Source organism: Periplaneta americana, chromosome 15, assembly GCF_040183065.1.
Source record: "Periplaneta americana isolate PAMFEO1 chromosome 15, P.americana_PAMFEO1_priV1, whole genome shotgun sequence".
Lineage (NCBI taxonomy): Eukaryota > Metazoa > Arthropoda > Insecta > Blattodea > Blattidae > Periplaneta > Periplaneta americana.
Genome location: NC_091131.1, coordinates 50,140,933 through 50,164,081, shown reverse-complemented (window position 1 = coordinate 50,164,081; position 23,149 = coordinate 50,140,933). Strand labels below are relative to the sequence as shown.

Below are 23,149 nucleotides of genomic sequence, written 5' to 3'. Positions count from 1 at the left end.
CTTAAATTGATTGAGCATATTGGGAATGAAATCAATGGCTTTCCCAAAACAAGCCATGAAATGTTTCATATAAAACAATTTTTATCTCGAAAAAGAATAAAAAACGAGCAAAACTGTATTAAGCTTTTGTTTGAAATATCTCAAAGAATAACTCCCTAAAACTAATGACATTACTTACAGTTCACCCTGTATATATAAAGCACATGAGGATATCCCATCAACGTTGTTATTGTTATTTATCCAACAGTGTGTAAGGCCAGTTACACAGAGAAATGTGTAATGTGAAATGTGCGCCGAGAAATGTGTGAAATCGAAAGCATTGTTTTAAATGGAACGTCACACACTACAGCAAGTTTCTCGCTCACCTCGCTCGAGGTAAACACATTTCTCGCCCAGCGAATTTTTCAAGACACATTCGACCTCTTTCAATGATTACACAGAGATATCGGGAAAATATTTTTCAGCTGTTTTAATTTCAGAAAAGATAGCAAAATTGTTCGAATATGTCATGTTGGCCATCGAAATTTTTCGGTGTCATACAAGTAAGTATAACACATGAGACGATAACTATAATAATAGTAAATTGAAGACCTCACTGGAAAAACGAATGTAACATGAAATTATCAAAATATATCATGTAGGTAGGAAAAGAAATTTTAAAGCATTTATTTTATAACAATAAATTATTGAAGTTAACGGCTGAATAAACTTTAATCCCTGTTTAGTGAAATGATTGTGATAGTAAATACAGCATTAATGAAATATATCCTCCTGAAATAATTTTCCTTTTACTGAAACATGAATTTACAGTTTTGTTGGTTATGTCCTTATTCCAGAGAGGTATTCAAATAAAAGAAGAAATCTGGAAGCAGATATCAACAGACTTAATCAGACATTAATTAGGTTAGGTTTCTGATTTGCAATGCCAATCAACATAAGATTGGCTATGAATGAAATTATGACTTCATTATCACGTAATACTTAACAATGAAAAAATATGATTTTATATTAGATATTACTGTTCGTGCTGGAACTATGTTGATAATTTTGCCAAATATTTTGGGTGTCATGAAAGAAGCTCTATCACCTCCAGTATTATGAACACATTGTCATAATTACTGAAGGCCGTGAAAAAAAATTGAAAAACACACAGTTCCAGAGCCACTTTCGCATCAAAGAGTCTGTGAAATACACTTATTGCAGTTTTATGCAATATAAATCTTTTTCTTTTCATGCTAATGGAGTAGCAATCAAAAATGAACTTCTCAAAGAAAATAAACAAAAGTTATATTTCATTAATTCATGTTGTGCATCACGAAATTATGTAAACTACTTACCTTTTTAGTGTTATTGAACTGTTGGTTTTTTGTTTGATCCACTGCTATATTTTTATTAAGAAATTGGACGATTTATAAGGTTCAAACTATAGGCTACAACATAATTAACATACAAAAAACACAATTATTTGTATATTAACATTTTATTTATATTATTCTGAGAATATGAATATCTCATTTTTATCTGTACAATGAACTGCATTTACGATACTGTATAATTTGTATAGAGTCCGAGGATTAGGAAGAGCTGTATCAAATTCTTTAACAAAGTTATATGTGTTAGGGGAAAGAAAATTAATTGTTACCGGTATGTTTTCACCACACTGTTTCTTTTGCTTCTTACCATTAACCTTTCATATGTCTCTTGAGAAGAGATACAAAAGTCTTTGAAATGGAACGTGACATATCACAAAACTAGTATTCAAACAAAGTTTTCTGTTTCACAGTTTCCAACACATCTTTCAAATCACCCACTGATTTCACCACTCGCCATTTATACTCTTGCAATGTCTTATTCTCTTTTTGTACACAAAACTATTCTTTCCTTAACTTCCTTATTCTTCTTTGACACAACCCGAATTTCATTATCAGTATCAGCTTCCAATGACATAATGGAGGTCCCAACTTCGTCTTCAACTGTCACAGTAGAGAGAGGGAGAGAAAGATTTCAGCAAACGTCCGTTTTACTTTTCTTCTTTCCTGAAAATAATAATTCATATAACATAACGAGCCTACTTCATACACAGTAGCAAATAGATATACCAATATTATTATGGTTAACTATCAGTGTAATGCTCTTCTAACTTTTGTACAGACAACCAGTGTTCGAAATGACAGCCACTTCAGGGTGCAAATATATACAGCATAGCCCCCTTTCTGATACACATATGATAAGGTCATGCGATCCATATCCTCCTCCCTGAAGTGACTGGAACAAATTGTGCTGCAATGACAACACGAGGTGTTGTTGTTTTCTAATGCCAGGCGTTTGACAATAAAGTCATTTGACCTCTTGCACTCCAATATTTTTCAAAGATATTATCATGACCAGCCACTGAAGCACAGATTTTGAGGTGTTCCGAATCCATTTCTTGGTTTGAGTTGCACAATGGGCAGTTAGGTGTCCGAACAGCTTTAACCTCAGGATCCTTTGAAAAGTTGTAATACAAGTTAAATTTAAGTATTAATAAACTACAGACAACTCCGGATATTTACGTATATAATGTCATTAGTCGATCATACATACCTATGACAGGTTATTCCAGGTAAGTTCTTGGACTTCTTATTTCCTCTGCCATATAGCACACCGGATCGACATATTTAAATTTATCAAAATATTACTAAACAATTTAAAACAACACAACTACACCATGAAAATATGATAGGTTAAATTAAGATGGCTACCGCACGACACTGGCAACTATTTTCTATTCTGTACTCGGTTCGATTATACATTTCTCGGCGCTGTGTGTGGACAATGCTGTCTCGCCTTGCTTGCGTATTTCTCGGCACACATTTCACATTACACATCTATCGGTATAGTGTGTAACCAGCCTAAACATCTTTAGAAATGGAATTACTTCACAAATGTAATTTTCTAAGGGACACCTCAACTTTTGTACTTGCTGGCTGCTGTTATTTCATAGCGATATATACTTTACAGCGATATCTCAACTCGTATCTATTTACTAATCCCTCGTTATATCGATATACATCTAATCTGTGATATTAACGTTATGATGCGAATTCAGATTAGCGAGATAGAACTTCGACATATAATTCACTATCGCATATTCTTTCCCATATTACCCACATTTATTATTTGCACTAATTTTGAATTACTTTCATTCATTTATAACTATTGCTTATATTTATTTGCATTTCAAATCACTTCCATAACCTTCACTAATCAGAATTAACGTACTCTACCAACTCTGTAAATACAATAGTCACGACCATAGGTAAACAAACAAAACATGATGGATTGCCTACATGTAAATAATAAATCTTGGTGGCTGTCATTTCGAACACTGGTTGTCAGTACAAAATAGTACAGTAACATTGACTCATATTTCTGAACGATATGACAATAACTTAAAATGTAAATAAATGTAAGCATGTCAATAATAACGCAAATAAATGTTTACAATATGCAAAACAGTAAGCCATAGCAGTAAACACATTAAAACTCTATCTCCATCTGACTTCATGGTTCCCCAGATCCCTTCTCTCAAAATGTTCTGCGTAATTTTTACACAGTTTTATTACATCGTTCTAGTACATTTGTTACTGTGCCTACGTAAATATGTACATAGCAAATGCAGTCAATTAATACCTCACAAGACTTCCGTAATCTTACTTAACGGAACCATGGTTCCGTAAGACAGCTGACAATGAACATTTTTCCTTTTCGAATCTTTATACTACGATTCACAGTGAATGTGGATTCAATGACACTAAACTTTTGGTGCCGTTCCGTTAATCTCATCACTGTCAACTATCGAAAGTTACGAACTTTAACTAATTACCGAAAGCATATCAATCGACACACCCATGGCTAACTGCTTTAATGTAGTATCAACCACTGCTATTAGAGCATATCTGGTACAGATTACAAAACTGTAATTAACTTCTTTATATTATCTCGATACTCAACAATATATAATTCTCATGTCCTGCTCACACATACGCATCGCGGATCGTTTGATTGTTTCTAATCTGTAACGTTTCATAGCGTGTCACTTATTTACCTCCCGATATTATTACGTATGTTTTTATTTCAGCAGTATTTGCGGTTTTATGTCATAAAGAAATGGATATTTCTTCAGCAAATTAATCAGTTTTTCACAATCTTTTTCAATTCCTAACCTCTAAAGAAGTTAAGATGCACAGATTGGCTACATAAAAACACAGCTGACTGTTATGTCAACAATTCAGCCTCTTAACGGAAAGAGCCAAGCATCCACCCAACAACTTTCGACTCCGATGCGCCTTCAAAATTATACTTCCTGACGAATACCGAAAGCACCGCACTGCAGTTAACCATTTAAATACATTACGATGCTGCAGCGTGACGAGTAAGTGTGAAGGGGCCATAAGGCTTTCTTGGTCTGGCCAACTCGTTGGTGTACAACAAACACTTCTTATTACGAGGATGAGTCAAAAAGTAATCTCAATGTATAAATAAAAAATTAGACTCACATAGTAGATCGTAGTACTACACATATACAGTACAGAACTTAGTTGATTACTTTTAATTTTTCCTTGTAATCTATCACAATCCATCTTATCACCGTCCAAACGACATGCTACAAGTAAACACATCAACAACACATTACTCAGTAATAAGTCACCGGAGATCACAGGTTCTTATAGCAAAATACTCAGCCAACATCCCTGAACAACCTATGAAAGTTTGTCTGTAGAGTTCTGGTTCACCCCGTATAACAGGAACACTTGCATTGAACGTAGTGGGGACTATGTTGAAAAGTGATGAAGTATTTGGAGTCTTATTGTACATATTCAAACAAAGTACCAGTCAACTATCCATTGCATATATGAGATGAAACAGATCAGTCATATAACTGTGAGACAGACAATGGACTGTTTTCGTGATAGGCAGGGACATTGCTTGGCTGTGAGTGGTTTTCATTTTGAGCATCTGTTAACTTAGGTTAGTGAAAGTGTTTTGTTTACTTTCGTGACCTACTCAACATGATTTTACATATGGGTACTTATTTGCCTCAACTTTGGACTCCACGAAACAAGTGTAATACATAGTTAAAATTTCTACGTATTCATATGTAAAATTTCATGGACATTCGAAATATGTCAATTTCAATATAGGTTGCCATTTAAAAAAATTAGTTCACTGTCACATCCTGTATGCCTGAATAACTTTTTTCGATGACTGGTATCTTATTGTCTGGTTTATCTGTAACAACTTTTGTATAATTTTTTATATAAAATTAGAATTTAACAAGTTTCTAGCAATATTCCATACTTATTGTTCACTCTCTATATAACATACGTAAATACATTATATCCAGTCGTCATGTCATATTCAGTATACATAATACAATTTCAAATGATATCCAACAGTTAATAATAATTATTAATTTAAAAAACAATCTTATATTAGACCAAGTTAAATCTTCAACACTGTATATATTAGAATGGAAAATTTCAATATTGTCAATAAGGTAATACAACATTAAAAAGAAGACCTCTGCCATTGGTTGAATAGCAATTATCTTTCTCCCTTCCTATGCAGGCAGTAAACTTTATTTTCATAAGCAATTAGATGTTGAGTTTAATACAGTCGACAATGTATTTTTACTCTCTATCTAATTCAGACAAACAACTATATGTATCTGTAGCAACCTGTTAACCTAAGTGACAATTACTTTATTATACTAGACTATCCCGAATTGCAGGTCCTCCTGAACTTGTGGTCAGCACAATTCAGATCTACCATGAAGACGTCACAGAAAAAGTGCAACACAAGGAACAGATCTCCAGTCCCGGGAATTGAGCCGTGACGCATTTTTTTAAATTCCGTATCTGTACAATAAATAACGCTGCAGAGTGAACCGTAATTAATGTCATTAATTTCAGGGGTTATTCTTTGAGATATTTCAAACAAAAAAAGTTTTATAAAAAACATTTCATAACGTATTTTGGGAAAGCAATTGATTTCATTCCCAATATGCTCAGTCAATTTAAGAGAGCAGTGTATTATGATAATAAATGATGGGAAGAAGATTAGTTTTCTCCTTCGAATTCGCACAAATTTGATCCGAACAAATGTCACATTGTAAAATTCCTTTGCATAATGAAGAGTTACATTTGTTCCGATCAAATTTCTTCACCTTTAAAGAACAAAACTAAAATTCTTTATAACATTAATTAGGTATAATACACTCCTCTCTTAAACTGAGTATATTGGGAATTAAATCGATGGATTCTCCAAAGCATGCTATAAAATGTTTCATAACAAACAATTTTTATCTTTGAAACAAAGTAAAATCGTATTAAACTTTTTCGTTTCAATTATCTCAAAGAATATCCCCCTAATTACAATACTTATGGTTCACCGTGTATATATGTCAGAACAAAACCTACATATTGCACTCGATATTTCAATCATGCAAAAAAAAATTTTAAATTTCAGTTGCATAACACTCCTTTCCAACAGGCTACCAACAATGCACAAAATCAATGTCACATAGATCTTAGAAATTTTACTGTAATTTTGTGTGGCAATTTATAATTTTCAATACTAGTGACAGATTTTCGCATTAATATTCTGCTACTTTATAGGTATTTGTGTAACTCCATCGCACATTACTTCTTTCCAAGAAATGTTCCTTGTAGTAGCGTGGTATGGAAGGGACGTCTTCCTACAAGTTCGTAAGTATAATAGTAACTGTAACCTTAATATGCGGTGAATAGGGACGAATTTTTATTATATTTTATTTGTTTGTCTCAAAGAATAAATATAACAATGAGTGTGTTTATTTGTTCGCTAATTACGAATAAAAACACAAACACTCTTATTATTATATTTAGTCTTTGACACAAATAAAAAATAGCAAAAATTCGTTACTATTGACCCCTATTATGGTAAATCTAAACTTTATTATACGAGAAAAGTGCCAACCCTGATCGAAGACAACTCTCAAAAGAAGTCTCATAGAAGTCAGTGGAACAAAAGGAAATTGTCTCCTAAGGTGAAGTTATTTTGGAGAATTACGTAATATAATTTTACAAAACCTTACAAATTTTCAGTCTAATGAAAGTGAATAAAATCAAGCTTGAAGTTAGGTTAATGTATTGTTCATATTTTAAAATGCAATAACTATTTTATTTTAAGGTTATAACATGTCCAGAAGGAAAGAGTCTGAAGAACTTATAGGCCTACATCAAGAAAGAAAAGGCTTTCGTTACAGAGCAGCTTACAATAAGCAGTGGTTAATATGCACAGACAATTAAAGGCTGAAGCAGAATAGGAAGATATCTGTCAAACCAAAGCGGCTCTAATGACAAGAATTGTAAATCTCTTGTAGGTAGGCCTACCTGTTTTTATAGATAATATTTGACAGGATCAGTACAGATCTTATTCCATAAGGATGCATCCATGATAGTGTGTTAAAAAATATTTGCACATAATTTAACATACGAAGACTTTTCTGTAACCTAATCTAATGCAACTTCATTATAAACTAATGCACGTGGTTGAGTTTACATGCAACTGAATCCCACAACAAAAGGAGACGAGATCAGTTAATGGTAAATATAATTTCTATAGAATCTGAGTAATGAACTGTGATGTTAAGTTGCATTATTTATGTTTAAATGTGAATTTTGTAGACATGGCTGAGACAGAATGGAGTACCACTGCCAGACAATGCAAACAGGAATAAACGACACTTGAAAAGGTGATTCTCTAAATGTAAGTAATTCATAATTAAAATATTTTTCTTTTTTTGTCTAATGGTGGCTAATTCACTGTTTGTCATTCAGCCATATGAAGTGAGCTGTGTATACCAATTTATCAACACAATCATTGCCCAAGATGTGTCATAGGAGGCTGGTCTTCGAATACACCAACCTCTCCACCATCCATGCCATGAGGGTTACCATTTTGCACGACATACAGCAGGAAGGTGCATCAGAGGCCACCACTAATTCAAGAAAAGTGAAAATATCTCTGATGATCAGACACCTCATGTCAAAAGCCACTATTTTTTTAACAAAATATGATATGTCTACAGATCGATTGCTGTACATTCAAATACAAGGATGCTAGACAATCTCATCATTGACAATTTCAAGTTGTGTTTTTTCTGTTGCATAGGACTTAACGACAGAGTTTGACTTCCAGAGATTAGCTATTGTGGTGTTTCAACAAGCCAGTGAGGCTTATTTTGTTGGTCTCTTTGGATACACCAACCTCTCCGACATCCATTTTGCACGACTTGCAGCTGGACAGACACATCAGAGGCCACCATTAATTCAGAGGAAAGTGAAAGTGTCTGATAATGAGATCTCTTGTATCAGTACCACTATTTTTTTTTTTAAATATGATATAGCAAAGAATTCTGTACCTTCAAAAGCAAAGAATTCTGTGAGGGTGGTATTTTGCTTCAAAACTTGCCAGATCCTTGAGATAGATTGCACTGAAAGTTTGGCTTATTTTCAACATTTCTGTTTCAAAGCCTGATGTCATATTTTTACATACCGGTACAATGTTATTTATGCAGTATTAATTTTCACTCTGTGTACAACGTAATATATTTTTGATTCTAATTTTAATTCCCCCCCTCCCCTCCTTTTTCTACTGATATTTACATGATTAATTGAACAGTCCAGTGTTGTTATACCTGGGACAGAGGAACTAGAGCTTCAGTGACGTCACTACAGAAGAGTCCGCAAACAGCAGAATTGTTCGTTGCACTACTAACTGAAAACGTTGACCACTTATTTTCACTGATCCAGCTGCGCTTTCACAATACAATAACTTCCGTTCAGAAAATGTTTTGCAGATGAATGGTACCGTACCTGCTAGTGCGGTAGGAGGGGGTGGTCGTACCGCTTAAAAGTAACGGTCTCCAAGCCTCTAGATGTTCTGTCTTCGGTGTACCATAATGTCCACTATAATTCCACTAAAAATTAATTCAGTTACTGTTAAATGGGGCTATGTATAATTACTTTCTTATATAAAACATGCACAGATCCTCTTTTAACATTGATAATTTCTGTGTTAAACCAAATTCTATCTTTCTTTTAGTCTCAAAGGATCCTATGATGCCAACGAACATTATCAAGAGGTTGGTTAAGGAAGAGGACGTCTGGAAATTTGGTAATATAATGACTAATTTCAGAATTATTGGCTGATGCAAATGCTGGAGCAAACATAATATGTCTGTCCAAAACCATAGTTATTTTCTTTTTATATCACTTTGTGTTTTTCAGAAAAATAAAACAAGTTTGCTGTTACTCAGAAAATAATACAGTTGATTGTTAATTGTGTATTTTTGTTGTTGCCTAACTGTGATTTATGTTAAATTGTATCATAAAAAAATAATATAAAGTTATTTGCAACCTGTTCTTTGTCGAAGTATTCCCTTAGTCCTGAGGCAAAAGTCGGGATATTGAAATTGTGTAATTCTGATTTAATATATCACCTTGTCAGCATTCCATAATGTTATACAACAACGTAATAAATAAATAAATATATAATTACATCACCCTTCTCCATTAATCGTGAAAAAATAAAAATACTTCAGTTGTCCTTTCATTTGGTTGAAACAAATCCTTATTACACAAAATTAAAGTTTAATTCTTTTTGTATAGAGATTGGTCGTGAAAAGTAAGTATGATTTTTAAATTTTCATTACCTGGTTAGTTAAAAATTAAAATTTCACAATTCCCATTTTACTGTTTAATTATATTTATACATACGTATCTATATGTATCAAAGAGGAATATGTGCGGCAAAAGAAATGCAAAATAATAGTGATGAATGTAATGTAGTTTTAAGAAGAATAAGTTTTTTAAGACATGACCGTTTATATTGCTGCTCAAATTTGATTTAAGGCACATAATACCATCTTTTGTGGCACAAACTGTTTTCTTTTTCCTCAGAGTTTGTTTTATTCTGGTCATCGACAATTTTTAAATGCTCTCCACTGACAATTTGTTCAATTTATTGAAAAGAATTAATATTAGTGCTTTACGTTCAAAGTTGGTAACTGAAGTACAGCCATCTTGGATTTTTTAGTACCTAACCATATGTTATGCCGACTATACTCACATGTCATATGCTATAACCAATTCCTCCACAGACTCCAGATTATCAGCATCTCCATAATGTCTTCTTATCCTCTTGTTTATTCTAAATTCTCTGTAGCTTTCTTGTAAACATGACCTGCTTCCAAGTCTGTTCCTGCCTGGATAATTTTCCAAGATCTGCAACATATTCACATGGCTATAATTTTCATCTTATGTCAACAAGCAATTTTAATACCTTGGTCTCAAAAATATTAGGGGTCCTTTTCGAATCAGTGCTGCTAACATTTTCGGTGGAGACTGAATACAACTATACCAATTCGTAGCATACATGAAATCAATGAAAGGGACAGAGAAAATGTATAGCAAAGAATTGAATACTACAATGTAAGACCACAATACATTCACAAATTAAGATTGATAGGATATACGACATGAATGAAGAACACCTGGGTACTGGAGAAAATGTGGAGAGGGGAATTTCACTCTAGGAGACAAAAAACTAATGCTGGTCAAGGACAACATGCATGTAGTCTAGAGCCACATCTTGATGTGATAAAACAGAATTGAAAGCCAAGGAATGGAAGAGAAAAAAAATGGAGGCACACAGCAGAGGCTAACTTCCACCCTGAGAAGAAGAGTCAAAAAAGAAGAATAAGAAGGAAAATTAATTTCAGAGTGTAGGTATATAAGGCTATAATAAAAATTGAGGGAATGAGCTCAAAGATTTATAGTACTCACAGTCATTATGCTATAACCTATAACCATTTCCTCTCAGACTCCGGATTATCAGCATCTTCAGGGAAAATTTTAGAACACGGATTGCACCTACCAAATTATGTCTTAAAATACTAAAAAGAGCAGATTTGTCTGCGTTTGTCGAATGCGCATCATTATATTTACGAAAAGGACTTTTCAGTGCCAATAATTTATTCTGTGTGCACAAGGTTGGAATTTTGATCTTACATTACTTATACTTATTATATTTACTCGTACATTAATCACCAGCTAATCTAAATACTTAACCTCACATTTAGTTGGGAATTATCTCGATGTAGCGCCCTGATAATTTCCGGCGTAAATCTTCGTCCTTAGGGAATAAAAGTACACTGACTTTCGAACCAGTTAAATAATTGCTTTTAGAGGCAGGTATGCAACATTTGCGTGGCATATTCTTATATTCACACGTAAATATACACAAACAGAATTCGAATAACAACATTCCAGTTACTCGCAAGAATAAGATAAGGATCCAGTGTTGCCAACACATATATTGTATCCCCGTAAATTAAGTCTAAACACCTGGAAATCCGTCAGAATCAGTCAAAATTAAAAACAAATAAGACTCACTGAATATATCTATATACAAATAAAAGAACACGGGCAAATCGCAATATAGCGAACGCCAGTAGAGGAAGTTATCCCCATCTACATGAAATGTGCATTCGACACAACAGCTAGTAGGGGAAAAGTGGATGGGGTCGTGGGCTCCTTCTACGTTCGCTATATTGCGATTTAACGCAACTTCCTTACCAATCTTAATTAAAATAATTATAATATATCCACTTCAGCTGCCTCTTGTTCTGCAGTTGATGTGCTGTGTCAGAGCCTTGGCTGGGTTCGTCTACGCTCCCTCAAAAATTAAACTATTAAAAATGACCAGCTAAAAAAAAAAAATCAAAATACGATGTAAATCGTAATTTCCGCCAGAAAATCCGTCACCAGTCAAAGCCAAATTTTTTCCCGTTCGCTGACGGAATATCCGTCCTGTTGGCAACACTGTAAGGATCGCACAGTCTGTAAATATCGGTAAGGATCTCTCTGGCCATCCTGCACTGCCATCGTGATCTAGCGTCTAGATCACGATGGCAGTGCCAACCTGTCGTCATTTCACACGGTTGATGATCCTGCCCCGAGCCTTTCGTCTTTGCACGCCACAGAAAAGAGAAATTTCTTAGAGAATGGGAAAGTTTTATCGATTTATAGGGAAATTCGTTCAAGAAAATGCAAAAAAAGCACAATGCAGCCTCACGAATGTTCCTCCCCACCTCCTTTCATAAATATTTAAAATTATCTTAAGATACAAGTAAACAAAGCATGATACAAATGATAAGATAGCTAATATGCACAGAATTAAGCTTTTCGATATTCCGTAAGTTCGAAACTCTGTGGAAAAAGCACGGCTTCCTACAAAAGCTTGTCACTGTCATCTCTAAAGCCTAAAAACGCATAGCTAAAATGAAACTTAATGGCAGAATATATAACTTGGAATGTGTAAATTTCGCAATAATTGTAATTATATTACTGAGGATTGAATGCTGCTACATGAAGAGAGTACCAAAGATCGGTAATATGTAGTTCATAGTATCTTCCACTGCAAAAGCTTATCAAAGAACATCAGTCGTTTACATATTAGGGTAGTATGTTTCCAACCTTAATCCTCTGATTTCGTTCATACATTTCTATCCTCAGTTTAACTCATGCAAAATGTTTAAACTAGTGGGTTAACTATGAAAATTTGCAGAATCATTACGCACCGTTCGTAATCATTTATATTACATAGATTATAGAATATGGGTCCCGTACTTACTTCTTGTACACGCGCGCATGCATTGTCAATTTGCGGTACAAATTCAAGGAATAACTTATCTTCATTGCAGCCAAGCCTACAATGTGCTGGACTAAAATATATATAATTTTCTGTACGGTATTCCTTAAACCGACATAAATGTATTTACCAATCAATTTACCAAACCTATTTTTAGATACTTCTGAGCAAGCGCATCACGGACTGCAAGAGTGCGTGAAAGAAGTACGTAAGAGATACATGTTCTGTACAGATGCCTCAATCTAGCAAGCTGTCTCGTTCGCGCAGGCGCATAGAGCACTTCTCCCCTACCACTGTCCGCCTACTACTGTGCACTGTGGACTAGAACGGTACAGCTCAGTTCTAATAACAGTTGAGAAGGCTGCATAGGGAGGGTACATCTTGAATAAATTGTCAAGTGGTCAACTTTTCAGATAATATGACTATACCTGGGTATCGGAGCCTAGGTGGGGCCCCCTCTGTTAGCTCTACTACTTCCCTCTCCAGGCAGCTTCCTAGTTTGAGGCATCTGTACCAGGGCTGGGCACCGAGAGCGAATCCAAACTCTAAACGGGGATGCTTAATATTCATCTGTTATGGAATCAATGCTGCACGGTGTTCGGCCAGGAAGAAAGGGGTTGAAGAGAAGTCATATGGGTCCCCGTGAGAGTAGAATTCGCTCTTGGTGCTCAGCCCTGTTCTATACTATAGAATCTATAGGTTTGCCCCAATAAAGAGTTCAAATGTGTCCAAAGTCGTAACTCCATAATTTTTTTTATTATCAAGTCTGAATGACAGGTGCGCGAATTAAAACTTACCCTGTTGCTAATTTTTTTAATATTGCCAAGAATTTGGCCTGCTCACTCAAAATATGTACAGTGCCCACAGAAAACCTCCGTGATTATATATGGATATATCGTATATCTATGTGTCGGCCTCCTCAGGTGTTCCAACTAACACACTATATGCATTTCTGGATTCACCCATACATGTTACATGCCATGCCCATCTCAAATGCCTGGATTTAATGTTCCTAATTATATTAGGTGAAGAACATAATAGTTGATTTGAATAATTTCGAGGGAAAAATTGTTCCGGGGCCAGGCATCGAATCTGGGACCTTTGGTTAAACATAACAATGCTGCAGTTCTGCGTTGTGTAACTTTTTCCATTTTCCTGTAACTTAATCTCTCTTAGCTTCAAATATTTTCCTAAGCACCATATTCTCGAACACCCTTATCTTCTGTTCCTCTCTCAAAGTGAGAGTCCACATTTCGCAACTATACAGAACAACCAGTAATGTAACTGTTTTATAAATTCTAACTTTTTAAGTTTTTTAAAGCAGACTAGATGAAAAAGCTTCTCAATCGAATAATAGCAGGTATTTCCCATATTTATTCTATGTTTAATTTCCTCTCGAGTTTCATTTATATTTCATACTGTTGCTCCAAGGTATTTAAATTTTTTGACCTTTTCAAAGGATAAATTTCCTATTGTTTTTATATTTACATTTCGTACTATGTTCTAGTCACGAGACATAATCGTATACTTTCTTTATATATATATATATATATATATATATATATATATATATATATATATATATATTACTGTGCATCCTGTGTACCAACAACGACAAAATGGATGAGGAATGTTTACAAGTCTGTCCTGCAGTGTCCTCAGAAGGCAATATTGTCAGCAAATACTGGAAGGCTCAGCTGCTAATGTTTTAACTGCTAAATGCAGTGCATTAGACACCAACCAACCAACCATTTTTTTTTCCCCATGTCAGATGTACATATAATGTTTACATTTCATAATATTCCTTGTTATATAAATTACATGTATATATGTAATGTTTACATTTGATAATATTCCTTGTTATAAAAATAACAAGGAATGTTCAGTACAAGAACTTATCTTTGGGTTGAAAGATATTGCTTTTATTTTTAATATTGTTTGACTTTTTTAAATTTTGATATTCAATTTTTTATTACTTCCTCTTAGCTATTGTGGGCGGAGGCATTGGTGGAACATCTGCAAGTTTCTTCCTTAATGAACTGTTTGGTCCACGTGGAGCTCATATTGATCTATATGAACCCAACAACATTGGTGGAAGGCTGTCTGTAATCAATGTTGAAGGCCGTGACTATGAAGTTGGTGGATCAATAATTCATAAGAGGAACAAGTATATGGTTGACTTTTTGAAACTTTTCGGTAATACATTTAAAAAAAAAAATAATAATAATAATAATAATAATAAACAAATAGCAAATAACATTTATCGCGACAAAGAGTTTGAAGTGTTTAAAATGTATTGGAAAAATGTTTCTCTCTCTACTTCTTTTTCACATTTCAAAAGATCAGGTATAGAGTGAGCAAAACTTTGATATGCAAGTACACAGCAATTTTTCTACCAGTGGATGCACAAACACAAGAAACACGCACACATACATGCACAGGAATAAAGAACACATGCAGTGATGATGTATTTCTTGTATTGGTGGGCCTGCTGTACAATAATTACCACATGATAAGTAGTATCTACAAGTTACAATCGTATCTCAGACCGTAGCACATTAACCTGCTGATATGGAGCCATGCTCAGGCGTGGATTTGATTCCCCATTTGGGCTGATTATCAGGTTGGATTTTTGCTGAGGTTTTCTCTACTTGTAAGGTAAATGTCAAGTAATCTCAGGGAGAATCATCAATCTCATCTAGCCAAATACAATTTGCTGTCACCAATTCATCAACACTAAGTAAGCTAGTAGTTGATATACAGCGCTGTTAAATAACCAACTATAAATAATCAGTAGTGAAGCTTGACAAAACTTTTGGATAAGTTGGGCTGAAGGTATGGTTCGGAAATAGTGATCTAGGCCGTGCTTTACGTTGCTAAAAGGTAAACGAAATGCGGAAATGCTCCTGTTTTTAATTAACTAAATTCTAAATTGATCTTGTCCCTTCTTCGAAAATGTTTGGGAAAGTTCAGCTTACCCTGCCTACCCTGAAGCTTCGCCACTGTAAATAATAATAAAAAATAATTAATATGAAAAGTTTTGCTCATTCGATATAAATATTTGAAATAAAGAAGTTCAAATTGAATTGATTTCGACATTTGCACTACATGCAAGAGTTCTTAATTTTTATTTTTCAGATATTGACTTTGTTATTAAATTTGTATAATTTCTTCGATATTCCAGTGTAATTCAGCTGCCTTGAAATATTCTCTCCTTTCATGTTTTATGCATTGTAATCAATTGTCCCCTTTCAAGGCACATCTTAAAGTAGAATATTTTATCCCCACCTTCAGAATTGAACTGTATAAGAATTGAATTCTTGGTTCTATAATTCTGGTTGTCATTTGGAAAATATGATTTGTGTCATGAATCTGATCATTATTTTGTAATAATTTTATTTGTTACATAAAATATAACATGTTCATTGTGTCATTTCTACGGTATAAATAGAGTTTATGATAATTAATTTAAGACTAAAATAGCCTATACATTAAGTTTCTTCTATTTGTTTGTTCCTAGAATCCATAACAAAAAATATAACAAATTGAATATAGTTAAGATAAAGTTTATGTTCTTTTCCTTCTGAGATAGATTTCGCAAATAGAAATAATGCTATAGTAGTTAATTTAAATAAAATTGTGTGCTTATTTAAAATGTTTGATATATATTAAAAGCATATAAACAGATAATTTTTGCAAAACATACAAGTATAAGTATGCACCGAATTGCTAAATGATTCATACTAACTGAAAAAATGTAAATATAGAATGCATTTCTGTCAGACACATTTCTTCATATCTTACCTTTTAACACTGCTTTCTTTTTCAGGCTTAAAGAAGAAAGACTCTCGATATTCAAGATTTGGATTGTATGACGGTCGTGATTTTCTATTTACTGAGAGCAATTGGGAGATTATAAATCTTGCCAAGCTTATATGGCGCTATGGATATGGTCCATTGGAACTGGACAATTACATTAATAACATGCTTAATAAATTTGAACTGTAAGTTTCTACTAATTCTGTTATGATGCAATTATACAGGGTGATTCTAAAGAAACCGTTATATAAACACATGTCTTATTCTCAACAGTTTAGGGGAAAACCAATCAAAATCATGAGGAAAGGAAACAGTGCAGGTGATAGTAAATGAAGAGATCGTTACCTGTATGTTGTGTTTAACTATCCATTTCTCTTTACATGTTCAAAAATGTCACTGTCAACCTCGATGCACTCTGCAGCTCATTAGTCAGATGCTGTATTGCTAATTTGAGCTGGTTTGGATATTCCTTAATGTGATCACAAGCATTTAAAATGTGGGTAATCAATTGCTTCTTTGTTTCCACTTTGAGCTTAAAGACTTCACTCTTTAGTCAACCCATAAACAATAACCTAATGGTGTAAGTTGGGTGACCTCGGTGGCCAAGAAATGATACCATGTCGGCAGACTCTGCACATGTAAAGACTCGTGGGATTGTAACTTTACTACATAGAATGTACTTGTTCTTAGTAAACTACTACAACCTTTTCGACAGAGATTTGAAGTCTTTGAACAAGAATGATAAGACTCAACCCTCCACCTTTCCATGCACATATAGTAACATGTGCACAAGCAAGTAGCCAACATGACAAGGGCAATAGCACAACCTAATGTTGTTTTAATTGTATCTGTATCAATGTGAGCAATTATGCGGAGGAAGAAAAGAGACTTGCCTGTTATTTTCAAATGACTGTCTCTTGGAAACCATTATGAATAAGACATATTATATGTTTATATAATGTTTTTCCTTTAGAATCGTCCATACCAGGGGTGCTCAACCTTATGAATACTGCGGGCCAATATTGTAAAAAAACGTTCTTTTGGAGAGCTGCAGATATCCTCCAATAATCAATAGAATTTACATAAATATCTTACTAGTTAGTGATTACTGTAGTTTATAGTAATTAATAATATAAGTCTGTTCAAGTATTTTTCTAAGTTTTAAGTTTGAAACTTTACAATCAGGCCGCAGCAAACATAGTGGCTGGCCGCATGAGACATAGGGGCCACGGGTTGTGCAACGCTGGTCCATACTATCACCCCTCAATGTGTGGCCCTTTGCTCCTGAATCACACTGTATAACAAAACAAATGAACAGTTTATGTAATGTCAAGTTATTAAATGCATTACTGAGGTAGGGAGATTTTAAGCTAATGGAAAGGGGATGGATGGTAGTTACTACTGAAATCAGTATTCGATATTTTAAGTTACAATGGAATTTAATATTTTGACAATCTTGATGATGTTGAACAGTCACCTCATTCACCTCATTTGTCAAAATATTGAATTTTACAGGAGAGCGAAAAAACATTTTAATATCTTGATAACAAACAAACATCTTACATAAGAGAGTATTTAAATCTCTTCTTGTAAAGTTTGTATCCATACTATGACATAAGATATGTTTGTAGAAAGTTTGGAAAGACCTTTTTTTTTGTTAGGGATAAAGTGATTTTTGTTTTAGTGTTCAACACCATAGATATGTTCTTTATTCATTTTCATGATGTGTATGTAACATTCTATAATTGCAGGATTTATACTCTACAGGCCAACCATAAATCTTTTGCAACAGTTCTAGAATTGCTTACAGCTATGAATCCTCAGTTTGTGAATGCAATGAATACATCAGCTTATAGTGGCTTTCAAGAGAAAGGCTTTTCTCAAAGAATAATTGATGAGCTCATCACTGCTACTCTTACAGCCAACTACGGCCAGTCAACCACAGTTCACGAATTTGTTGGTAAGTAAATTGGATTATAAATATATAATGTGACTCTATCCTTTTTGAAATATTTGGGAATGACCAGTGTAAAATCGCAGATGAGAGAAGGAATTAGTTTACCATTTACCAGTATTAATTTGTGTGTATAATTTATTCATATAACTTGTAGGCAATTTGTATTCTAGGTTCTGTTTCGGTAGCAGGAGCTGGTGGTGGACTTTGGGCTGTTCATGGTGGAAACAAAAGAATTCCCCAAGAACTTTTGAAACATTCTAAAGCCACAGTACTGGCTGCTAGAGTGACAGGTATTACTTTAAAGCCAGAAACTGAAGACTTCGTTGTAGATTTTGTACATACAAAAGATTTTTCAACTAGAAACTCGTCAGTTTATGATATTGTTATTGTTGCAACTCCTCTTACTGAAGATACACATGCAGATATCTACTTCAAAAATTTTCCAAGTAGTTTGAAATTTCCCGGGAAATATCACAGAACAGTATGCACTATAGTTCATGGCAAGTTAAATTTTACCTATTTTGGATTTGAAAATGAAAAAGACACTGTGGATTCGATTTTAACTGTAAAGCTAGATTTGATATTTAGTGCTATAGGGAGACTAAGTCCAGTAGATTATCAAATTGACGAAGGACAATTTGATATCTGGAAGATTTTTTCACAGGTACCACTGACAGAAGAACAAATTCATACTCTGTTTCTAAAGCACAGAAGTGTGCATGTTGTAGATTGGATGGCTTATCCAGAGTACTATGTCGACCAAAGACATGATAATTTTATTTTACATAACAACTTGTTCCATGTTAATGCTATTGAATGGGCAGCCAGTGCAATGGAGATGAGCGTGATTGGTGCAAAGAATGTGGCCTTGTTGGCACACAAATCATGGGCAGGAGTTAGTACAGACACAGAAACAACTAAAACATTCAAAGAAGAACTATAGGTTGAAGAAGGAAAATGTCAGTGCATCATCCAATGGAAAGAATGATGTACACTGTTTTCGAACTGTGATTTGTGGACCATAATTAAAGACTCAGTCATAGTTCAGTGAGCTGATAGTTTCACACAATGGGGGACTTGGATTTTATTAGGTAGAGCATATGAGATTTGTGATGAAAAAGTTGCCTTCGGCAGATTTTCTACTAACATTTCTGTTTGTTCTGTTTCTAATTTTACCATTGTCACTTTGTCATTACTTCAAACAGAGTCTGTAGTTTTAAAGAGTATTTAGCAGAAGAATAGTAATTTACATATTTCAATAACTTACATAATGATAGCGTATTGCAGGTTTTACTGTTCATTTTTTGAGTAGGGACACTTAAGTGAAAAATGTTTGAATATTCTCCCCAGGATATATTTTTTTGAAAAGGTAAAGTTAGAAACATCAACGAAGTAGTTTTTGATAATGCTGCTCGGATTGTTTATATTTTATATGTGTATGAGGGGGGGGGGGGAAGGAGGAAGAATGGAGAAGAGAGAGACCAATTTTATTATTATATATGAAAGTTTAAATTATAAAGTGAGTGAAAACTACAATTTATTCATTGTAATTGTAAAAATGTACATTATGCACAGATTACCTGACAGCTTCTACCAGACATTTAAGTACACCTTATGAGATTTAGAAATGTTTTTTTTAAGGATGCATATTTTATTAATATTGTTTATATCACTCCAAATTATATTGTCAATATATTTAATATAATCAATTGGGCTTTCAGCAACTTTAAAATACATTTTTAAATAAAAATACTGAACTAAAAGTAAAAATAAAATGTATGTGGATATGGAGAAAGTTAAGTTTTGACATTTTATTGGTTCTGGAATCCCTGAAATATGGCAACACATACAACAGTGTGCCTTTATTAAGACCAAGAATGAAGAACAGGTGGATGTCCTGCCGGCCACCCCGAATTCGCTATGAATTGATACTGTGTAGTTCAGTTTTGTTGACTATTGTAACGTATCATTTTTCCATTGGCAAAACTTTTTATTGAAGTGCCTTTTTAAAAACAATATATGTAACAACTTTAAAAAATGTGAATTCACTGTTTTGTTTGTAACTATTTACTTAACAGTTAATATTTATATGAAAAAAACAATAATAAAAATATTGCGAATATCTTTATATCCAAGTCTTCTTTATGTACAAAAAATATACTTCTTGTATTATTTAAAACAGGATAAAATTGTACAATTTCTGAAAGAGGTACATTTCTATTATTACTATTATTATTATTATTGCGGTATTATATTATTATATTGTGGGTCTACCATTTCGAAAATGATGGAAAACTGTAACAGGCCACTAAGCAGATGATATTTATTTTTTAATTTTTCCACTACCGAGGGCAAAGTTATGAAATTTTTGGTAACTAATTATAAGTGAATGACAACAGCATGCATTACCAGTACCGGTATTTTAAAATATGCAAGTGTCCTTAAACTTTTGGTAGCAGTTGTCTGAGAGAAATTTCATAAAAACCATAGTATGTATTATAAAAAAATGTAAACAAGAACATTATATTGTATATTAATTTAATTTAATTTCTTCCTGTAACCACTACAGGTTGCCGTCGACAAAGAGTACCATGATACAATAGAGTAAAAGCCTTGAGGCTTAGTGATAAATTGTTGTTAGAGTGAAAAAGAAAGAATTTGAATTATATTGAAACACATGATGTTAAACGAAGTAACGTCAAGGAGATGCAAATTAGTCATGGTCCATATGTATGATGCCTGAAAATAGCTATTGAGCCTTTGAGTGCTGCAATTGTTAGATCTCTTAAAATACTTTTATGCAGGCCAAAAGATTTACAGAAGTCAACTAGGAACCAGGGTATGATCCCACGGGCTCCTATCATTAGTCCCGTAATGATGATGGATTCCAGATGGTATTTGTCCTTATAAAAACTGATGGAAGGTTCATACATATTCCTTTTTTCCTCGTGTACTTCTTCTGGCTGGTGTTCGTGCGATTCGAATCTCACAGTAGGGTCTATGATGTAACCTTCAAGAGAGGGAGGTTTAAATGCAATTATGTCAATTCTTCGATTACTGCCCTCACTGGATATGCTGTGTACTTCTTCATATACTGGTAACCTTTGTTCCTTAAGGCAGTTGCTATTATAGATCTTACTGTATGATGCCGCGTATTTCGTAGAAGTTCACCGTGTGGACAGGCCCCAGGACATGGGCAAGGGTTTCAACCTCCCTGTCGCAATGTCGACAGAGGTTACTGCCCGAAGACCTGCCAGGTACACTACGCACAGCTGACACGTTCACATTCATCTTGATTGCTTCCCTCCACTCACTACAGGAAAGACCCTTGTGATTCCGGATCCACTTATTGGCCGGGGTATATTGTTGGTATAAGAGCACACCTTTGTCTTTATGTTTTTTCTGGCTCCAGTTCTCAAACGCTTTTTCTCTTAATACTTGCCGTACTTGTCCAAAATATTTGCTGATTCGGTGATATTGAGTGCTGTGAGACTGGATGTAATTTCTTGGGATAATTTCCTTGTAGCATGTAGGAAGGAATTATTGGATTTAAGCAATATCTTACATGCGTTTATATTTTGTAAGTGTAATTCCCATGCTGAACAGAATAAACCTAATCCCTTGAATTTTGTGTCTGTATACAACATATCTGTAGGAAGGTCATTAGGCAGTTGCAGTATTTCTTTCAGCACACCCCTTATCATAATATCATACAAATGACAGTCATTATTGTTACTGTATTGTATATCTATTAAATTGAGAAAAATTCATTCTGGCATCGTGGTTACTTACAGTCATTGTATTCAATGAGGACGGCGAGATCTCATATATGAATATATATGTATACCATATTCTCTCGAATAAGCCATGCACCCCACTTTTGAAAAAGGGGGCGGAGCTCCTTAACAACAAATTAAAAACAATGAAACACAAATACAGTTCAGTTAACAATAAATAAATACATTTTATTCTAGAACAGGACGCATTTCAAATCTATCCTATGTGCATACAGTGCATGCATATCAGTTGTGCTGCTTAATCGGCCATTTATACGATATCCTATGTCATGATTTTCATGTTCCTCCACATCTTTGATAATGATGTTAATTTTTTCGCTTCAAGTGAAGGATTGCAATCTCATACCTTCAGTGTACTCATTTTCAGAATTGAAAATAAAATATGCATAAACTACTTATCAACTTGAACTTTATTCTGACACATGTGCTGCTAATCCAAATACCATTTAACATTGTTAACAATTGAAATGCCCGAGCAGGAAGATAATAGCATTTGCTACCACCTTAGGAATTGCATAGGAGGAAAATGGGGCAATGTTGCCAACTTCATTTCGAACAAGTCGCGGATATGTATTTTTTACTTTTATATTTCGGAAAAAAAAAAGTGCGCGGGATATTCGAGAAAATGCGGTATTTTCTTTTCTTTTCCCACTTTTAATTCTTTTTGGAATATTATTCTTTCACTATTAGTAAGGTGTTTTTAATAAAAAGTGAATTCTTGCTGGGGAAGTAGGGGAGGCAAAAGTTTTATGGGATTTAAAAATGTCACAGAAATATGTCTTATGTATTTTATATTGTATTAAAGACATAGACATATGAAATCTAGGAGCTTCTTGAC

The 23,149-nt window shown here is 34.0% G+C and overlaps 1 protein-coding gene and 1 long non-coding RNA gene across 3 annotated transcripts; one reads left to right on the top strand and one right to left on the bottom strand.

Moving 5' to 3' along the window:
- Positions 1-1,464: 1,464 nt before the first annotated feature.
- LOC138714897 (uncharacterized) lies at positions 1,465-11,590 on the bottom strand. Of its 2 annotated transcripts, none has more exons than XR_011336104.1 (3): positions 10,872-11,590; positions 10,156-10,310; positions 1,465-2,036 (listed from the first exon to the last, which is right to left on the bottom strand). It is a non-coding gene; the product is annotated as an uncharacterized lncRNA (long non-coding RNA). The 2 variants fall into 2 exon arrangements; XR_011336103.1 differs by having other exon boundaries at positions 11,157-11,576.
- A 600-nt stretch (positions 11,591-12,190) lies between these two features.
- On the top strand, positions 12,191-22,140 carry LOC138714895 (prenylcysteine oxidase 1-like). Its single transcript, XM_069847152.1, has 5 exons — positions 12,191-12,477; positions 14,725-14,934; positions 16,568-16,742; positions 18,309-18,517; positions 18,685-22,140. The coding sequence occupies exons 1-5, from the start codon at positions 12,369-12,371 to the stop codon at positions 19,455-19,457; spliced, it is 1,476 nt and encodes a 491-aa protein (XP_069703253.1). The 5' UTR covers positions 12,191-12,368; the 3' UTR covers positions 19,458-22,140.
- The last annotated feature ends 1,009 nt before the right edge of the window (positions 22,141-23,149 follow it).